Here is a 14,070-nt window from a genome sequence, read left to right on the forward strand (position 1 = left end):
TAGAAGGTTTAAAGCTATTGTTTGATAGGTACCAATGGAAGAGCCTTGGCAAGCATATTAAGGTATTGAATTTTTTTTTATTAAAATTGCTTTAGTTCCCAACCGCAATTCAATAAAATGAGTGGTTACCATAGCAACAGTTGCATCATTCTTGATAGTCACAAAATGCACTTACATAATGGCATTCTCTATTGGTTTTTATGTTGTTTGGAGAAATGAGGAAATAAGTGGACCCACTTTTCTTCAATTTATCATGCCATTTTGTACAAATTTAAGGCACATCTTTTAAAAGAAAATGACTAGTATGTAATTTAGTTTCTATTATTAACCTTTTTGTAGTAATTTCATTGTTATTCATTATTCATTTATTCATAAACGAATAGGTTCCACTTAAATTAACACCCTGCTAATGTGTCATTCTCTCTTTAAGCTGCTGTTTATGCATGCCTAGTCCCACATGTTTAAACATGTCTGTAAGCCCAAATTCCAACTAGAGGAACACTTAGTTCATAATGAGGATCGGTACTTAGAAATTACCAGAACTGAAAGCAATACATGTAGTTCAGAAGTGAATGATTTGATGTGCTGTTAGGCATGTAAAGGATCCTGACAGTCTAAGCATTTGAATGAAGCTCTTCTTTTGGCATTTTAAATATCCATCAACAATTTAGGCTTCTCTGGCTTTGCTCTAGTGATTATATAGATATATAATACCCCATCAGTTAACTTGCCAAATAGAGGATCTGAATAAGTGTGCCCTTTCCAACGTTCACCTTTAACATGGTCCTAGTTTCAGTTATTTGAGTGCCTTTTGAGAAAGTCTAGGTATATAACTGAAAGAAATAATTCTTGATATTTATTAGTACAACATAGTACTGTAGTACTGGTGGTTTCCAGTCATATTTGTCTAAGCTCATTAATAGTTTTCTCACCAGGAAATACAGTGAAAAGTCTCACTTAAAATCATGGAATGTAAGACTATAGGAACTCATAGTTTTCATTGGTGATTCTCAAAAATGGTTGATCTTAAACTGTCTACATTTTATCTCACATCTACAGTTTCTGCATCTCCATCCCTAGGGTCAGGAAACATATTAGCCGGACTTGGTGTATAACCTACATTAATCCTTTCATTTTTACAGTGGACTCAGTCCTAAGAAGATCAAAGAAACTTACATGAGGCCAAGATTGTTCATCATTAGTGCTCTACTATTTTATGGGAAATAATAGAATTTCCCTCCCATTTCTTATCCTAATGTTGGTGACTTAAATGTTAGAATGTAAGAGAAAGTGGAGAGCAGGAAGCAGTGCTAAAGTTGGGCAAGGTAAAAGATATAAATTGGTGGATGTGGGCCATGGGAGATGGATGTAGTTGATTTATGGCAGTGTATAGTACAGCTTTTCCAGGGATATGCTGCTAATGAAAGCTTGGGGTGGAATGGGAAAGGAAATAAAGCAGTTACTGAAAAATAAGGACACGGGCAAGGGTTCAGTTTTCTTTGCCTGTATCTCTGATAGTGGATTTGAAATGCAACAGTAAGAAATATGAAAACGAGATCCTCCTGTTATGATGAGAAAAGGTTTTTCTTTCCCTGTTCTAATCTGTCCAACTGGTTAGTGTGGACAGTGGTGAGCAGGCCCAGGCTGGGAAAGTGAATTGGGTTACAAGGTTGAATGGGTGGGCTTAGTGCACTTTACCACCTTATCACTCTGCTCCATTTTCCTGCCTGCCCTGTGTCACCCACCACTCAAAGGTCTTGTGCCAGTTTGTATAAGAGAATTGACAAGAATGGGCAGTTTGAGGTAGTGCTGTGTATCTGAAGAAGTTACTAAAACAAAATGTGAGCACAGTTCTAGCATTGGTGATGAGAAGGGATGTTTAATGTCCAGACATTCGTAGATAAGAGATTATTATAGATTGAGTTTATGTGAAGGAAAATATGCTTGCACAAACAGGTATTTTCTATTTTTGCTATGTAGTATTAAAAAGTTTGACTTCCACAGCAACTTAAAATATTTTAAATTGATCATAATATGTATAGACAGTATGTTAAAGAAATAACTAGTTTAGTTTTGCTTTCCAAACAAGGACTTTGTTGATTGGTCAGATTTACTTGATCAGTGTATCTGATTGAGAACTGAACTGGAGCCATGTGGATTTTTCATTTGGGTTTTGCTTTTTTTGTAGTTTTGTTGTGTGTGTTGTGTGAGTGTATGTGTGTGTGTATAAGTGCATGTATGCATATACCTGTGAAGGCCAGAGGGCAACTTCCCTTGGTTGTGTCCCATTTTATTTTTTGAGACAAGGTCTCTCTCTCTGAACCTTACAACTCACTAATTAGGCCAGACAGCAATCCCTTGAGACCGGTGGGATTATGATTGCATAATGTTGTACCTAGGCCTTTTATATTGTGTTAGGGATCTGACATAGGTCCTCATACTTGCAAGGCAAGCATTTTAGTGACCAAGCAATCTCTCCAGCTGTCATTTGTTTTCAAGCAAACACCTAAAATGAGAGTATTGTGGGGAAGCCATTTTAACTTGCACTTTTCTTTCAGTAGACTTTCTCCACAGCTGTGTTAGTAAGTTGACCAATTCAATGACCACCAAGAGATTTTGAACAGGTTCTCTTTTTTTACTTTTTTTTCAAGTGAGGTTTCTTGTGTTTTCCCCTAGTTAATACCCATTCTGATACAGAGTCAGAAAAGAAAAGTGTGTGTGTATGTACACACACACACACACACACACACACACACACACACACACACACACGCATGCCTGTGAGAGAATCTTTGCTTTCTCGCTGTAATAGATAGACTCCACCAACAATGTAAGTAACTTAGCCCTGGAAGGTTTGTTTTGTTTTTGTTGCCTGCTTTGGGAGCTGTTTTTGTTTTCGTTTGCAGGAGAGGAAATGAAAGGGGCTAAGTAATCAGTAACACTGAAAGGAACACTGATGCAGTTGATTGAGTGAAGGGCACACAGTAGGTGTGCAGTGTATGTTACCTATTTGATTTTATCATTAGATATCTTTGTGGTATCTTTGCAAGGGGGTTATATTTCAAATGATAGCCTGAAAACAAAAACATTAATGCAAATCCTTTGGTTACCTAACAGGCCCAAACAACAGAAAAGAAAAGAAAAAAAAAACCAAAAACCACATGTTGTGGTTCTTAGTCTCAGGTCCATTATAAGTGTTATCTCTGGAACTTTGTAGGATATAACTGTCTATAGAGGAGAGTTTATGGGGCATGAGAACATCAGGGAACTGGGTGGTTGAGCTGGGGAAAGGAGGGAGTGGAAGAGCAATGAAGGAGATATTTTGATAGAGGGAGACATTATGGGGTAAGGGAGAAACCTAATGCTAGGTAAATTCCCAGGAATCCACAAGGATGACCCCAGATTAGACTACTAGCAATAATGGGGAGAGTGTAATCAGATTACCCCAGTAATCAGATTGGTGAATACTCTAACTATTATCATAGAGCCTTCATTCAGTAACTGATGGAAGCAGGTGCAGTGATCCACAACCAGGCACCAGGCTGAGCTCTGGGAGTCCAGTCAAAGTGGGGAGGGGGGTGTCAAGATCATGATGGGGAAATCTACAGAGACAACCGAACCAAGCTTGTGGGAACTCATGAACTTTAGACCAACAGCTGTGGAGCCTGCATGGGACCAGACTAGGCCCTCTGCATGCAGAAGACTGTTGTGTAGCTTGTCCTGTTGGAGGTGCCCCTGGCAGTGGGATCAGGATCTATCCCTGGTATATGAGCTAACTTTCTGGAGCCCACTACCTACAGTGGGACACCTTGCTCACCCTTGATGCAGGAGAAAGGGGCTTGGACCTGCCTCAACTGAGTATATACCAGGCTTTGCTGACTCCCCATGGGAGGCCCCTTTTGGAGGAAGGGATGGGGGTGGATCTGGGTTGGAGAAACTGGTGGGGGAGTGGGAGGAGGGATGAGAGGGGGATCTGTGATTGGTATGTAAAATAAATAAAAACTTGTTTTGAAGGAAAAAAGAAAAACAAAACAAAATGAAACTCCATGGAGTATCCAGTAGCCAGAAACGTCAGAACACTGAAGTACAGAAGACTGCAATAGGAAGTAATCTAGAGAAGAAATGAGTCTTGACACACATCTGATAGAGAGTTGATAATGACATACGTAGCAGGCCCGCTGGTAAAATAGAGAAAAATAAGAATCTTTTGAAGGATACAATAAGCAGTTTTCTAAAAGTAAAGAGGAAAAGACAACGATAACCTAAGAATCCTTGGCAAAATGTTAGTAGCCACTAAACCTCCAGTGTAGAAATGTACGGTATATATTCCAGTAAGAGTGCTGTGAGAGCGAGTAGACAGGCAGATCGGCTTAGAATAAGGATGGGGACAGTGATTTAGTGGGAATGTAGTCTTTGGAAGTTGAAGGTGGGAAGCTCATGGGGAAGAAAACAAGCAAAACTCCCCGAGAAGTGATGACGATGTGGGGGGCACCCTAGTGGTGTCAGGGTACAGGAGAGAGTGGGGCCTCCCAGAACACAGGGAGCACTCCCAGAACACAGGGAGCACTCCCAAAACACAGGGAGCACTCCCAGAACACAGGGAGCACTCCCAGAACACAGGGAGCACTCCCAGAACACAGGGAGTACTTCCACAATTTGAGTTTCTTCCGTTCTAGCTAGGGTGTAATGCTGAAGAACGATGCCTGCTATTTATGCTTCATTTACAGTAGAAAGGACTCAAAGTGACAATTTACAGTCTTCAAGAAAAGACAGAATAGGATTCTTACAGTCTTTAAGAAATGGTGATTGGTTTTGATTCCGAAATATTCTCAGCATTATTAGCTTCCAATCTAGTGTGATGTTTCGTAGGCATTAGTGTGTGCCAGTATTCTGTTAATTTTAACATGCTGATTCTTTGGCTCCCAGAAAGCAATTGTGTAAGTTGGAAATTAGAACACATTTAAATATTTCTTGTTTGCTTCTGATGCAGATGACTGTCGGCCCAATTTGGGGGGAGGTGTGACACTGAACTAAGGTTATTTGTTGTAAAACTAGATAGTTAGATGCAGAAGAATGAAACTCATTCCTTGTCTGCTTACACGATGCTTCATGTCTGTAATAAAAACAGTATAGAGGAGGGAAAGTGCTAGCTGAGATGGCTAGGTTATGACTTGACTAACTCGTTGGTACTTTCGCCTCACTGCTGTGAAGAGTATGGTTTTTAAGGTACAGTATGCTTATTAGCAGTTGTGTCGGTAAATTCCCGTTAATGGTTTTGGTGCCTAAATTGATTTCACATATTAGATTGTCTCTTTCTTTTTTTCTTTCTTCTTTTTTTTTGTTGTGTCTTCATATTTCTGTAGTAAAAATAAGCGTACCAATATTGATATCTAAATAATATAGGCAAATGCTTCCCATAGCCCCTACCATACCAATCTCTTACAACATTTATATTAATTTAGAACAATCCAGTGTTTAGAAATACTCTTTCTGACATAGATTGAAAACTATTTGTCACATATAACAAAATTTATCTAAAAATCATACTATGTTGTTGAAAGAGCAATCTCAATTATAAATTTTAATAACTCACAATGGTATTAAGAAGTCCCTGTTTTATTATGAAACATACTTTTGGATCTCAAATTTGTATTAGTTCTTGCTAATTTCTAAAATCAGTGGGATCACAACCATCTTCACGTTGCATATACACCAGAAGTGTTGTTTGTAACTACCCTACCTGTACACCTCCAAAGTAGCATTAAGAATTGATTGGCTCTGGGACATTATCCCTTACCCCATCCCATCCCTGCCTGTTCATGTAACATTTTCTAGAATACTCATCTTGAAACTAAGAATAGTGGTACCCAGTACTTTTAGCCATATATTGTTTTCTTGACAATTTAAAATTCAAGTTATTAGCAAAGCGTGGTGGAATAAACCTTTAATCCCAGTACTTAAGAGATTGAAGCAGAAAGATGAAGAGTTGGAAACCAGCCTGGGCTATATAACACAACTCTAGAGAAAATAATAATAATTAAAAACCCAACAACAACAAAATAACCTAAATGGATGAATCAGGCAATCTGTGTCACTGTGTCACGTTATCAAATACTATGGTTTAAAATTAGAAATCTTCCCATCTTTTAAAATGCTATGGATGGTCATTTAGACTAGTTCCTTAGTGTTTAGCACAAATTGTATGTAAATAAGTGCCTGTCTTTGTACATACCACAGTTGGTGTGACCTTATGTCTATCACTCATGAATTAGTTATCTCTTTCTCATGGAGCGTACTTCTTTCAGTTGAACTCTGCCGTTTGCCTAATTATCCTTACTGCGATGCCTCATGTAGATTGAAGATTCAAATACACAAGAAGCTAATAGAAGTAGCTTCTTGTTGGTGGCTTTATCCCCTTTTTAGTGATCCAAGTTATTCTAAACGTTTCCCTTTTTAGATACTTAAAACTACAAATAATGGAGAACATTGTAACATTTGGCAAACTGTCCTGAATTAGCTGTGCTTTACTCTATGTAGTGAATTCTCTTCTTCCTTACCTGCTACTCTGCCCTCCCTGTCTATTGGTTCCTTCATATCACTCAGTCTAAGTTTAGTTTTAAGATTTTTTTTCAGACTGTAAAAACTAAAGATATTTTGGTGCCTGTCCTGGATCTTGCTCTGTAGATCAGGCTGGCCTCGAACTCACAGAGATCCACCTGGCTCTGCCTCCCGAGTGCTGGGATTAAAGGCATTCACCACTGCCACCACCCGGCAAAACTAAAGATATTTTGATGAATATAATATGTTTATATAAAATCATGGTAATAGTTTGTATATTTGTATATATTTATTTGTGTTTGTGTACCCTGAATTTACAGATAAAAATTTTATGGTCATAATAATAGTCTCCTAAATTTTAGAGGCTAAACTTATGCTGTTTATAAAATATAATATCTGAGAAGCACTGGTGTACTGCTTTCTGGTACCTGAAATGCAGCTTTACTCATGTCCATCACAGGGTCTGTTGAGAATAAATAATCTCATACCTGTAAAAAGATGTATATGAGCATTGCTAGATCCTATTTGTATAGCAATTCCCTACTTACATAATTAAATTCTGGTAGCTATTTATGAGTCCTTTTATTTGCAAGTTTGATATTACATCAACCAGGTAGGAAACTATCCTTGTATATTGTATTTTGTTGTCATAGCTAGGTACATAAATTATTTTCACAAAGGAGAAACCAATAACATGGTCCTGACTCTTCTTACATTGTCTCCTTTATAAGAAGTAGTCGAAGACTTTTGTATTTTGGATGAAGTTTCTTAATCATAAATGTGTCTTATAAAAGGCTGCCTCATAAAGATACACTATAAGCATAAACTACTTTGCTTTTTGAAGTTTCCTTTGACTCTACTTTGCCCTAAGCCTCATGGCTTTCTGTATTGTTTCACTGGCGTTTGACTCTCCAACCTTGCTATATGTATATAGGCTGTTGGTTTTGAGCCATGAATATAGAGTGGATTTATTTGTAAAGCGTTGGGGTAAATGACCAGTTCACATTCTAGATCCATTAAATGAAATGTCTGTGTAGTTACAATGTGCATTGAGAATTGGCAACCAGAGATGAGAACGACTGCCAGAAAATTAAAGATAATGCAGTTACAGAGATTAAATACAGCATTTGACTGATGGAAGCCCGTCTGTTTGCAGTTAGGAAATTCATTGCAGTTAGTTCATGTCCATTCACATTTACAAATGTAAAACTCAGGAAGAAAGGCAGGGTGCTATGGTGACTGGAGTATAAGGTTTTCCCAGTCAGTTATCAGCATCATGTCTTCAGGCTCTACAATAGCATTTAAAAGTTCATCAGACTTGACTCAGCTCTTATAGAGATACAGCATCTTATGGCCACATTGGCAGTGTATGTGAGTCACAACCAGAAAATTGCTCTGATTTCTGAAACTTTAAGACTTATGTAAGTCTTAGGTCCCTGGGGTGTTGGTTCTCTAGAATTTGGCCATGAAGTTAAGGAAATATATTCTAATCTATAGATTAACAGTTACCACCATTAAGTTTTAATTTCAGAGCATTTGCTCTGCTCATTGCACATCATTTTAAAGCTTAAGTTTATTGATGTGTATAGTTCATATACGCCTTCTACAGTACAGAATTCTGTGACTGCTAATAGTTGTGAAATCACTGCCACAAAATATAAAAACATTTCCATCACTCCTGGAAGTCCCTTTCCAGTCCTTCTGTAGGGAGCTACTCACTGCCACATATAGGTTTTTTTTGTTGTTGTTGTTATAGAGTTACCTTTCAGAGTTTTATACACTTAGAATAATATAGTATATTTTCTTTTGAATTGTGACTTTTAAAAACCAGTAATGTATCATGAATTATAGGCTAAACTGCCAAGAATTATAACTTGTTATTTTTTTAATGTATAAATGGTACTAACTCCCCTGATACGTTATGATCTCGGATTTTCAGCACTAAATGGATTCAACAGTAAATCACACACTGATACTCTCTCTCTCTCTCTCTCTCTCTCTCTCTCTCTCTCACACACACACACACACACACACACACACACACACACACACACCCTTATTACATATAAATAATTAAAGGAGAGATTATGATAAAAATTGAGTAAATTTTAGGTATATACCCTGCTGTTTTGATAAAAATATATCTTAATGTTTCCTCAATCTGGTCGACATCCATCACTAACAGTTATTTTGTGTGTATATGACTACTAAAAATGTACTACTTTACTAATGTCTACATTCTAACATAGTTACAGTACTCTACATTAGATCTCTAAGGCCCATTCATTTTGTAACTTAGTTTTACCCTTTGACCATCATCTGTGTCTTCAACTCTTCCCTCTTCCTCAGACCTCTGATGAGGACACGGTACTTTATATTTCGTTAAGCCCCTTGCTTTAGATTCCACATCTATATCATCTGTGATGCATGTCTTTGCTGTGACTGGTATATTTTGTGTAGTGTAATGATCTCGAAGTTCATTCACATTGTCAAGAGTGGCAGGATTTCCTTTTTTGAATTGAGTGATGGTTCATTATATATGTAAACACCATAATTCTTTTGTCTACTATTCACTGGTGGACACCTGGAGGGTTTTGTTTGTTTGTTTGTTTGTTTGTTTTCTTATCTTGTAGTTAATACCACGGAAAGCCTGAGATTACAAAGTCTCTTTTACATATTGATTTTGTTTTTCATACATACAGAGAGGGAAACGGGGCAGAGAGGAGGTGAAAGCTTTGGGATGTTTTGAGGAACCTCTATATTGTTTTTCATAATGGTAGCATTATACTCTTAGAACAGAATACATAGGCTCCCTTTTCTCCACATAAAGCATAGCCATTACATTGTAGCTTTAATTAGCATTTCCCTAACTACTAGTGATGATAACCGTCTTTTCGTGTACCTGGTAATCGTTTTTTATGTCTGGCTTGAAAAGTGGCTTCAGTTCTTTTATCCACTTTGTTTAAAAAGTAGTATAATTTTACTGTTAAATCTTATGAGTCCCTATATATTTTCTATGTTAATATTTTACCGTTTATGGTTTATAAATAAATTAGTTGTAGAGTTATATTCATTAAATTTCAGATCTTTGCTTTATATCTATACCTTTTAAGAATGAAAATTAGGGCCGGGTGGTGGTGGCGCATGCCTTTAACCCAGCACTCAGGAGACAGAGCCAGGCGGATTTCTGTGAGTTCGAGGCCAGCCTGGACTACCAAGTGAGTTCCAGGAAAAGGCGAAAAGCTACACAGAGAAGCCCTGTCTCGAAAAACCAAAACCAAAACAAAACAAAACAAAACATGAAGAATGAAAATTAGGATAGTTACTGAGAAAAATAATGTCATGTTTAATTAGGTGATCACAGCATATAAAATGCAGTGATTCACTTTTCTTGAATGTAAGAAACTCATTATAATTTAATGTTTTTGTTCAAATTACTTTTCTTTAAGCTTAAAGATTTTACAAAAATACCTGTGAACTCAATAGATGTGACTCCACTTCCACTGTAAATTAGTTGTTGTTTTTTGTTGTTGTTGTTTTAAAGTGGGTTTTTAATAGGAAATGTCAATTTGTGTATTTGTTGGATATATTCATACCTTGTCTCTCTTTAATGTACATCCAGTTTTTTAGGATTCCTGTAGGAGTGAATTTTGAAAGTGAGGTGCTGGTACAACACTTGTCTAAACATGCACAAAGCCCTGAGTTCACTTCCCAGAGCTGCATAAAATCAAGCGTGGTACCACACTCTTAGCACTGGTGCTTGAGGCAGAAGGATGAGACGTTTAGTTCATCCAAGCTGGAGGACAGTCTCATGAGACCCTTTCAGCCCTCATCACAGCAGCTCCTTCTGACCTCTAGTGGGGTTATAGGCAGCCACCCTGGAGCTCTTCTGAGTGGCACCTGTTGAGCAAACATTTCTCCAGACCCCATGTGACTGTACCTTTTGAGGGAATAGATTTATTTTAGCTCACAGTTTCTTGCAGGGAAATCATGGCAGAGTTCATGGTGGTAGGAACAAGCCCTGCTCCTGGTAGTTGAAACATGCAGAGGCTTGCTTACATCTCAGTGATGGCCAGGAAGCAGAGTGTATTGTCCTTTTCAGTGAAACAGTAGTTAAAATTGTGGTTGACCTAATAAACTAGTGACTGTCTAAAGTCTTTAGAATCAACTTTTAATATATGTTTTAGGAATACAGTTTGAGTGTGCAAAGAAATTTGAATATACATGCTAGGCATCTGGTAACTTTTTTTTTTATTAATTTGGAGAGCAGTGCTTTCAGAACCCAGATTATAATACATTTAAATATTTGTTAAATTCAGTATTTTGAACACTATAAAAGCAGAATACTGCTTGCTAGGCGGTGGTGGTGCACACCTTTAATCCCAGCACTCGGGAGGCATAGCCAGGTGGATCTCTGTGAGTTTGAGGCCAGTCTGGTCTACAGAGCAAGTTCCAGGGCACCAAAACTGTTTATTTTCAGTTATATAGCTGTGCACTATGCTTATAATCACATTAACTTTCAGTGTGAGCACACTTTGAGGGTATGTAAACTCTACTGTTAATTAAAATGTTAAAATATTAAGTTATTTGCAGTTAAAATCAATTAAACACATAGACAAATGCTTGAATCCTTTAAATGTCAGATGCAGATAATGAACCTCAAAACTACAGGTAAAGCATTATTTAAAGACAATTTTGTTGAATGTGAGGAATATAGAAGCCTTTTTAAAAAACTATTTGGAAATAGATTTCTCTATAGTTTTAGTCCTCTTTGTATCTTTTAGCTATTAGTTAATTATAGAGTATATCAAGTTTCAGAGTCTAAAGTGACATGGTAAGGACACTAAGAAGTTTAATAGAGGGCAGTAGTGTCTTACATAACCACCTGTAGTTCTCAGCTGTAACGGGCAAATACTGAATTCAGAGTCACCATCCGTGACAAGAGTTCCACTTTGAATGTGTTCTATTTTTCTGTTACTTTTCTCCAGCACTTTGGAGCCTTCAGTTGATGCGTCCTTACTCAGTAAGTGCCTGCTAGAGTCCAAGGTTTCTGGCATTCCCTCGTTAATGGGAACTAGGGTAGCTAGTGCTCAGGCTTCCTGCCCTTGGATCCAGTAGCACTGTGGATATGATGTCCTCGCCAGCAGTGTCACTAACAACCCCTGGGCTGTTGTTAGCTTTTTCTCCTAGCTTTTTCCCCCCACCCCCTTAGTGCTTTTGTTTAGGACTCTCTTCCAAATAAAATACAAATATTCAAATTTTAAGTTTTACCTGCCATGTAGAATATAAATCTAGTCTTGCACGAATGAAATCAGTTTTCAGTACTCACAAGTTCTTTGAAATACATTTGATAATAGAATTTTTATGTAAATGACTCACATTTACAAACCCATGTAACTCATTCAAGTGTTTCTGAATAATGTATCTGTTACATAGAATAGTGAAACTACTCCAAGGGGCCCTATAAAGTTGATACAGAACTCTAATTATAAAGCAGCTTTAAACCTACAGTATACCTCATTGAGTCATTTAGTACCAAGTCTGATGGATAAATGTAAGAACAGTATTATGAGCTCCCATAAGTGTATGGAAAAATCACTAATCAGAGTACTGCTTTGAAGACCTCTTATTCTATTTTTAGTCTTAATACATCCCTCCATCTGATAGATGTTACTAAGAAAGACATTTTTGAGGATTTATTAAATTATTATTTGCTTTTTAGGGGACAAAGAAGGCTAACCTGATTTGTAACAAATTAAGAGCCCAGCCCCTTCACAAATATTAATGACTAATGAAAATGTTAGTATATTAAGGGCGTAACACTCCCTTACCATTAGTTAAGCTTCCATCTACTTTGGAAATAAAATCAGTATTTAGTCTGTGAATGATTGGTACCATGGTTTTTTAACTGGACAGTGTGTATAAGGGTGTGTTGTGCCCTTACTTGTGTTTATGGGCATAGTCAAAAGTCAAGGGGTAATAAATAGGTTTTCAACGCAACACTTAACTAGAGTGTGGAACTAAAGTAGCCGGTAAATAGAATCAATTGGCTGTTATTTAAATTTGAGTAAATATGTTGTTAAAGAAAAAAAGACTTAATCTTGCTTGGAAGAAGAGTTTGGATGTAATTAACCCCACAGTTGACTATTTCTTTGTTAGCTTGCTAGTCATGGTCAGTAAACCAGAAGGGACCCACTTGTTTCTCTCCCCAGCCCTTGTAGCTTGTAGCTTCTGGGAGTGGAACCCCCAAGTCCTTATGCTTGCAAAGCAAACATTTTATCATGTGAAGCATGTCCTTCCTGGCCAAAAGATACAATATACCTAGACTAAGTACAAAACACAGTGTTTATGTTCTTCTTTTCCAATGTGAAACTAGTGGTTAATTTCTAGCCATACTTGTATCCTACCAACAGGCATTTGATTTATGAGTTGGTAGTTCATGTGTGTGTGTGTGTGTGTGTGTGTGTGTGTATGTACACAATCAGTGATGTTCAACTGTATAAGTCTGTTTGAAAGGGTAAATTTTGGTTGTCAGATCATCAATTGTAAAGCAATGATTAAAATTCCATTAATTTTAGTTTTAATTCATGAGTTTTTGTATTATTTTATAAACTATCTTATTTTCATGAAATTATCTCACATAAAAATAATGTTAACCTAGCTCATTTTTTTTTCATACAGTGGGAGATTTTGATAAGATCTGGAGAGAACACTGTGAAGATGCTGAAACACTTTGTGAATATGCTGTTGCAATGAAAAATTTGGCAGATAATCACTGGGCAAAAACTTGTGAGGGTGAAGGTCGCATTGAATGGTGTTGTAGGTGAGTGTTTTATAAACGGGCACTTTTGGTCTCCAATAGATTCTTTAACGTAAATGTAAAATGATGTACAATTTATTATACCACAATGGAAACTACAGGTACTCTAAGTGATGTCTTTAAGGTCCTCTTTTTCCTTTGTGTTTCACATTGCCTAGGTTTATTTCAGTTACCTTTTCTTAACTGAAATGTTTTTTCTTTCCGAACTTTTTATAAAATGTGATTTTACATCTAGTGTTACCACAACTTGATATGGAATGGCTGGCGGATGTTCATGGGCGGCCTGCCCTTTTCTGAGGAGAAGGGAGATGTGGTAGGGAGGGAGGAAAAACTGTGATTGGGCTAGAAAAAAATAATTGATAGAAAAACAGAAACCAAATGGGCCACAAATACGTAATATATATATGAATTTAAATACATTAAACATTACTGTGTTTAAAATGCAAGAATACTTAATTTCCTCATAATTAAAAAAAACTTCTTTAGATAATACATTTAGATTCAAGTAAAAAGTGAGTACATTGAACTTAAAAGCATGGTAACAGTTTTAAAATCCTAAATTTTTGGTGTGTGATTTTGGGGTATCTCAGCATTTACAATGACTTTGAGTGCTTCTTCTCTAATAGTACAATTTCTAATGTTGAAAGTTACTAGTGCTACTAATACTATCAGTGTGGTAAAATGAGAAGAAG

At 37.0% G+C, this 14,070-nt stretch overlaps 1 protein-coding gene across 1 annotated transcript in view; it reads left to right on the plus strand.

Moving 5' to 3' along the window:
• The window catches only part of Bmt2 (base methyltransferase of 25S rRNA 2 homolog), a 50,172-nt gene that overhangs the window by 1,424 nt on the left and 34,678 nt on the right, over window positions 1–14,070 (plus strand). The window contains exon 2 of the mRNA XM_036182311.1: window positions 13,240–13,381. Coding sequence (XP_036038204.1) covers window positions 13,240–13,381 — 142 coding nt within the window. The remainder of the gene's footprint in view (window positions 1–13,239; window positions 13,382–14,070) is intronic.

Source organism: Onychomys torridus, chromosome 3 (genome assembly GCF_903995425.1).
Source record: "Onychomys torridus chromosome 3, mOncTor1.1, whole genome shotgun sequence".
NCBI lineage: Eukaryota > Metazoa > Chordata > Mammalia > Rodentia > Cricetidae > Onychomys > Onychomys torridus.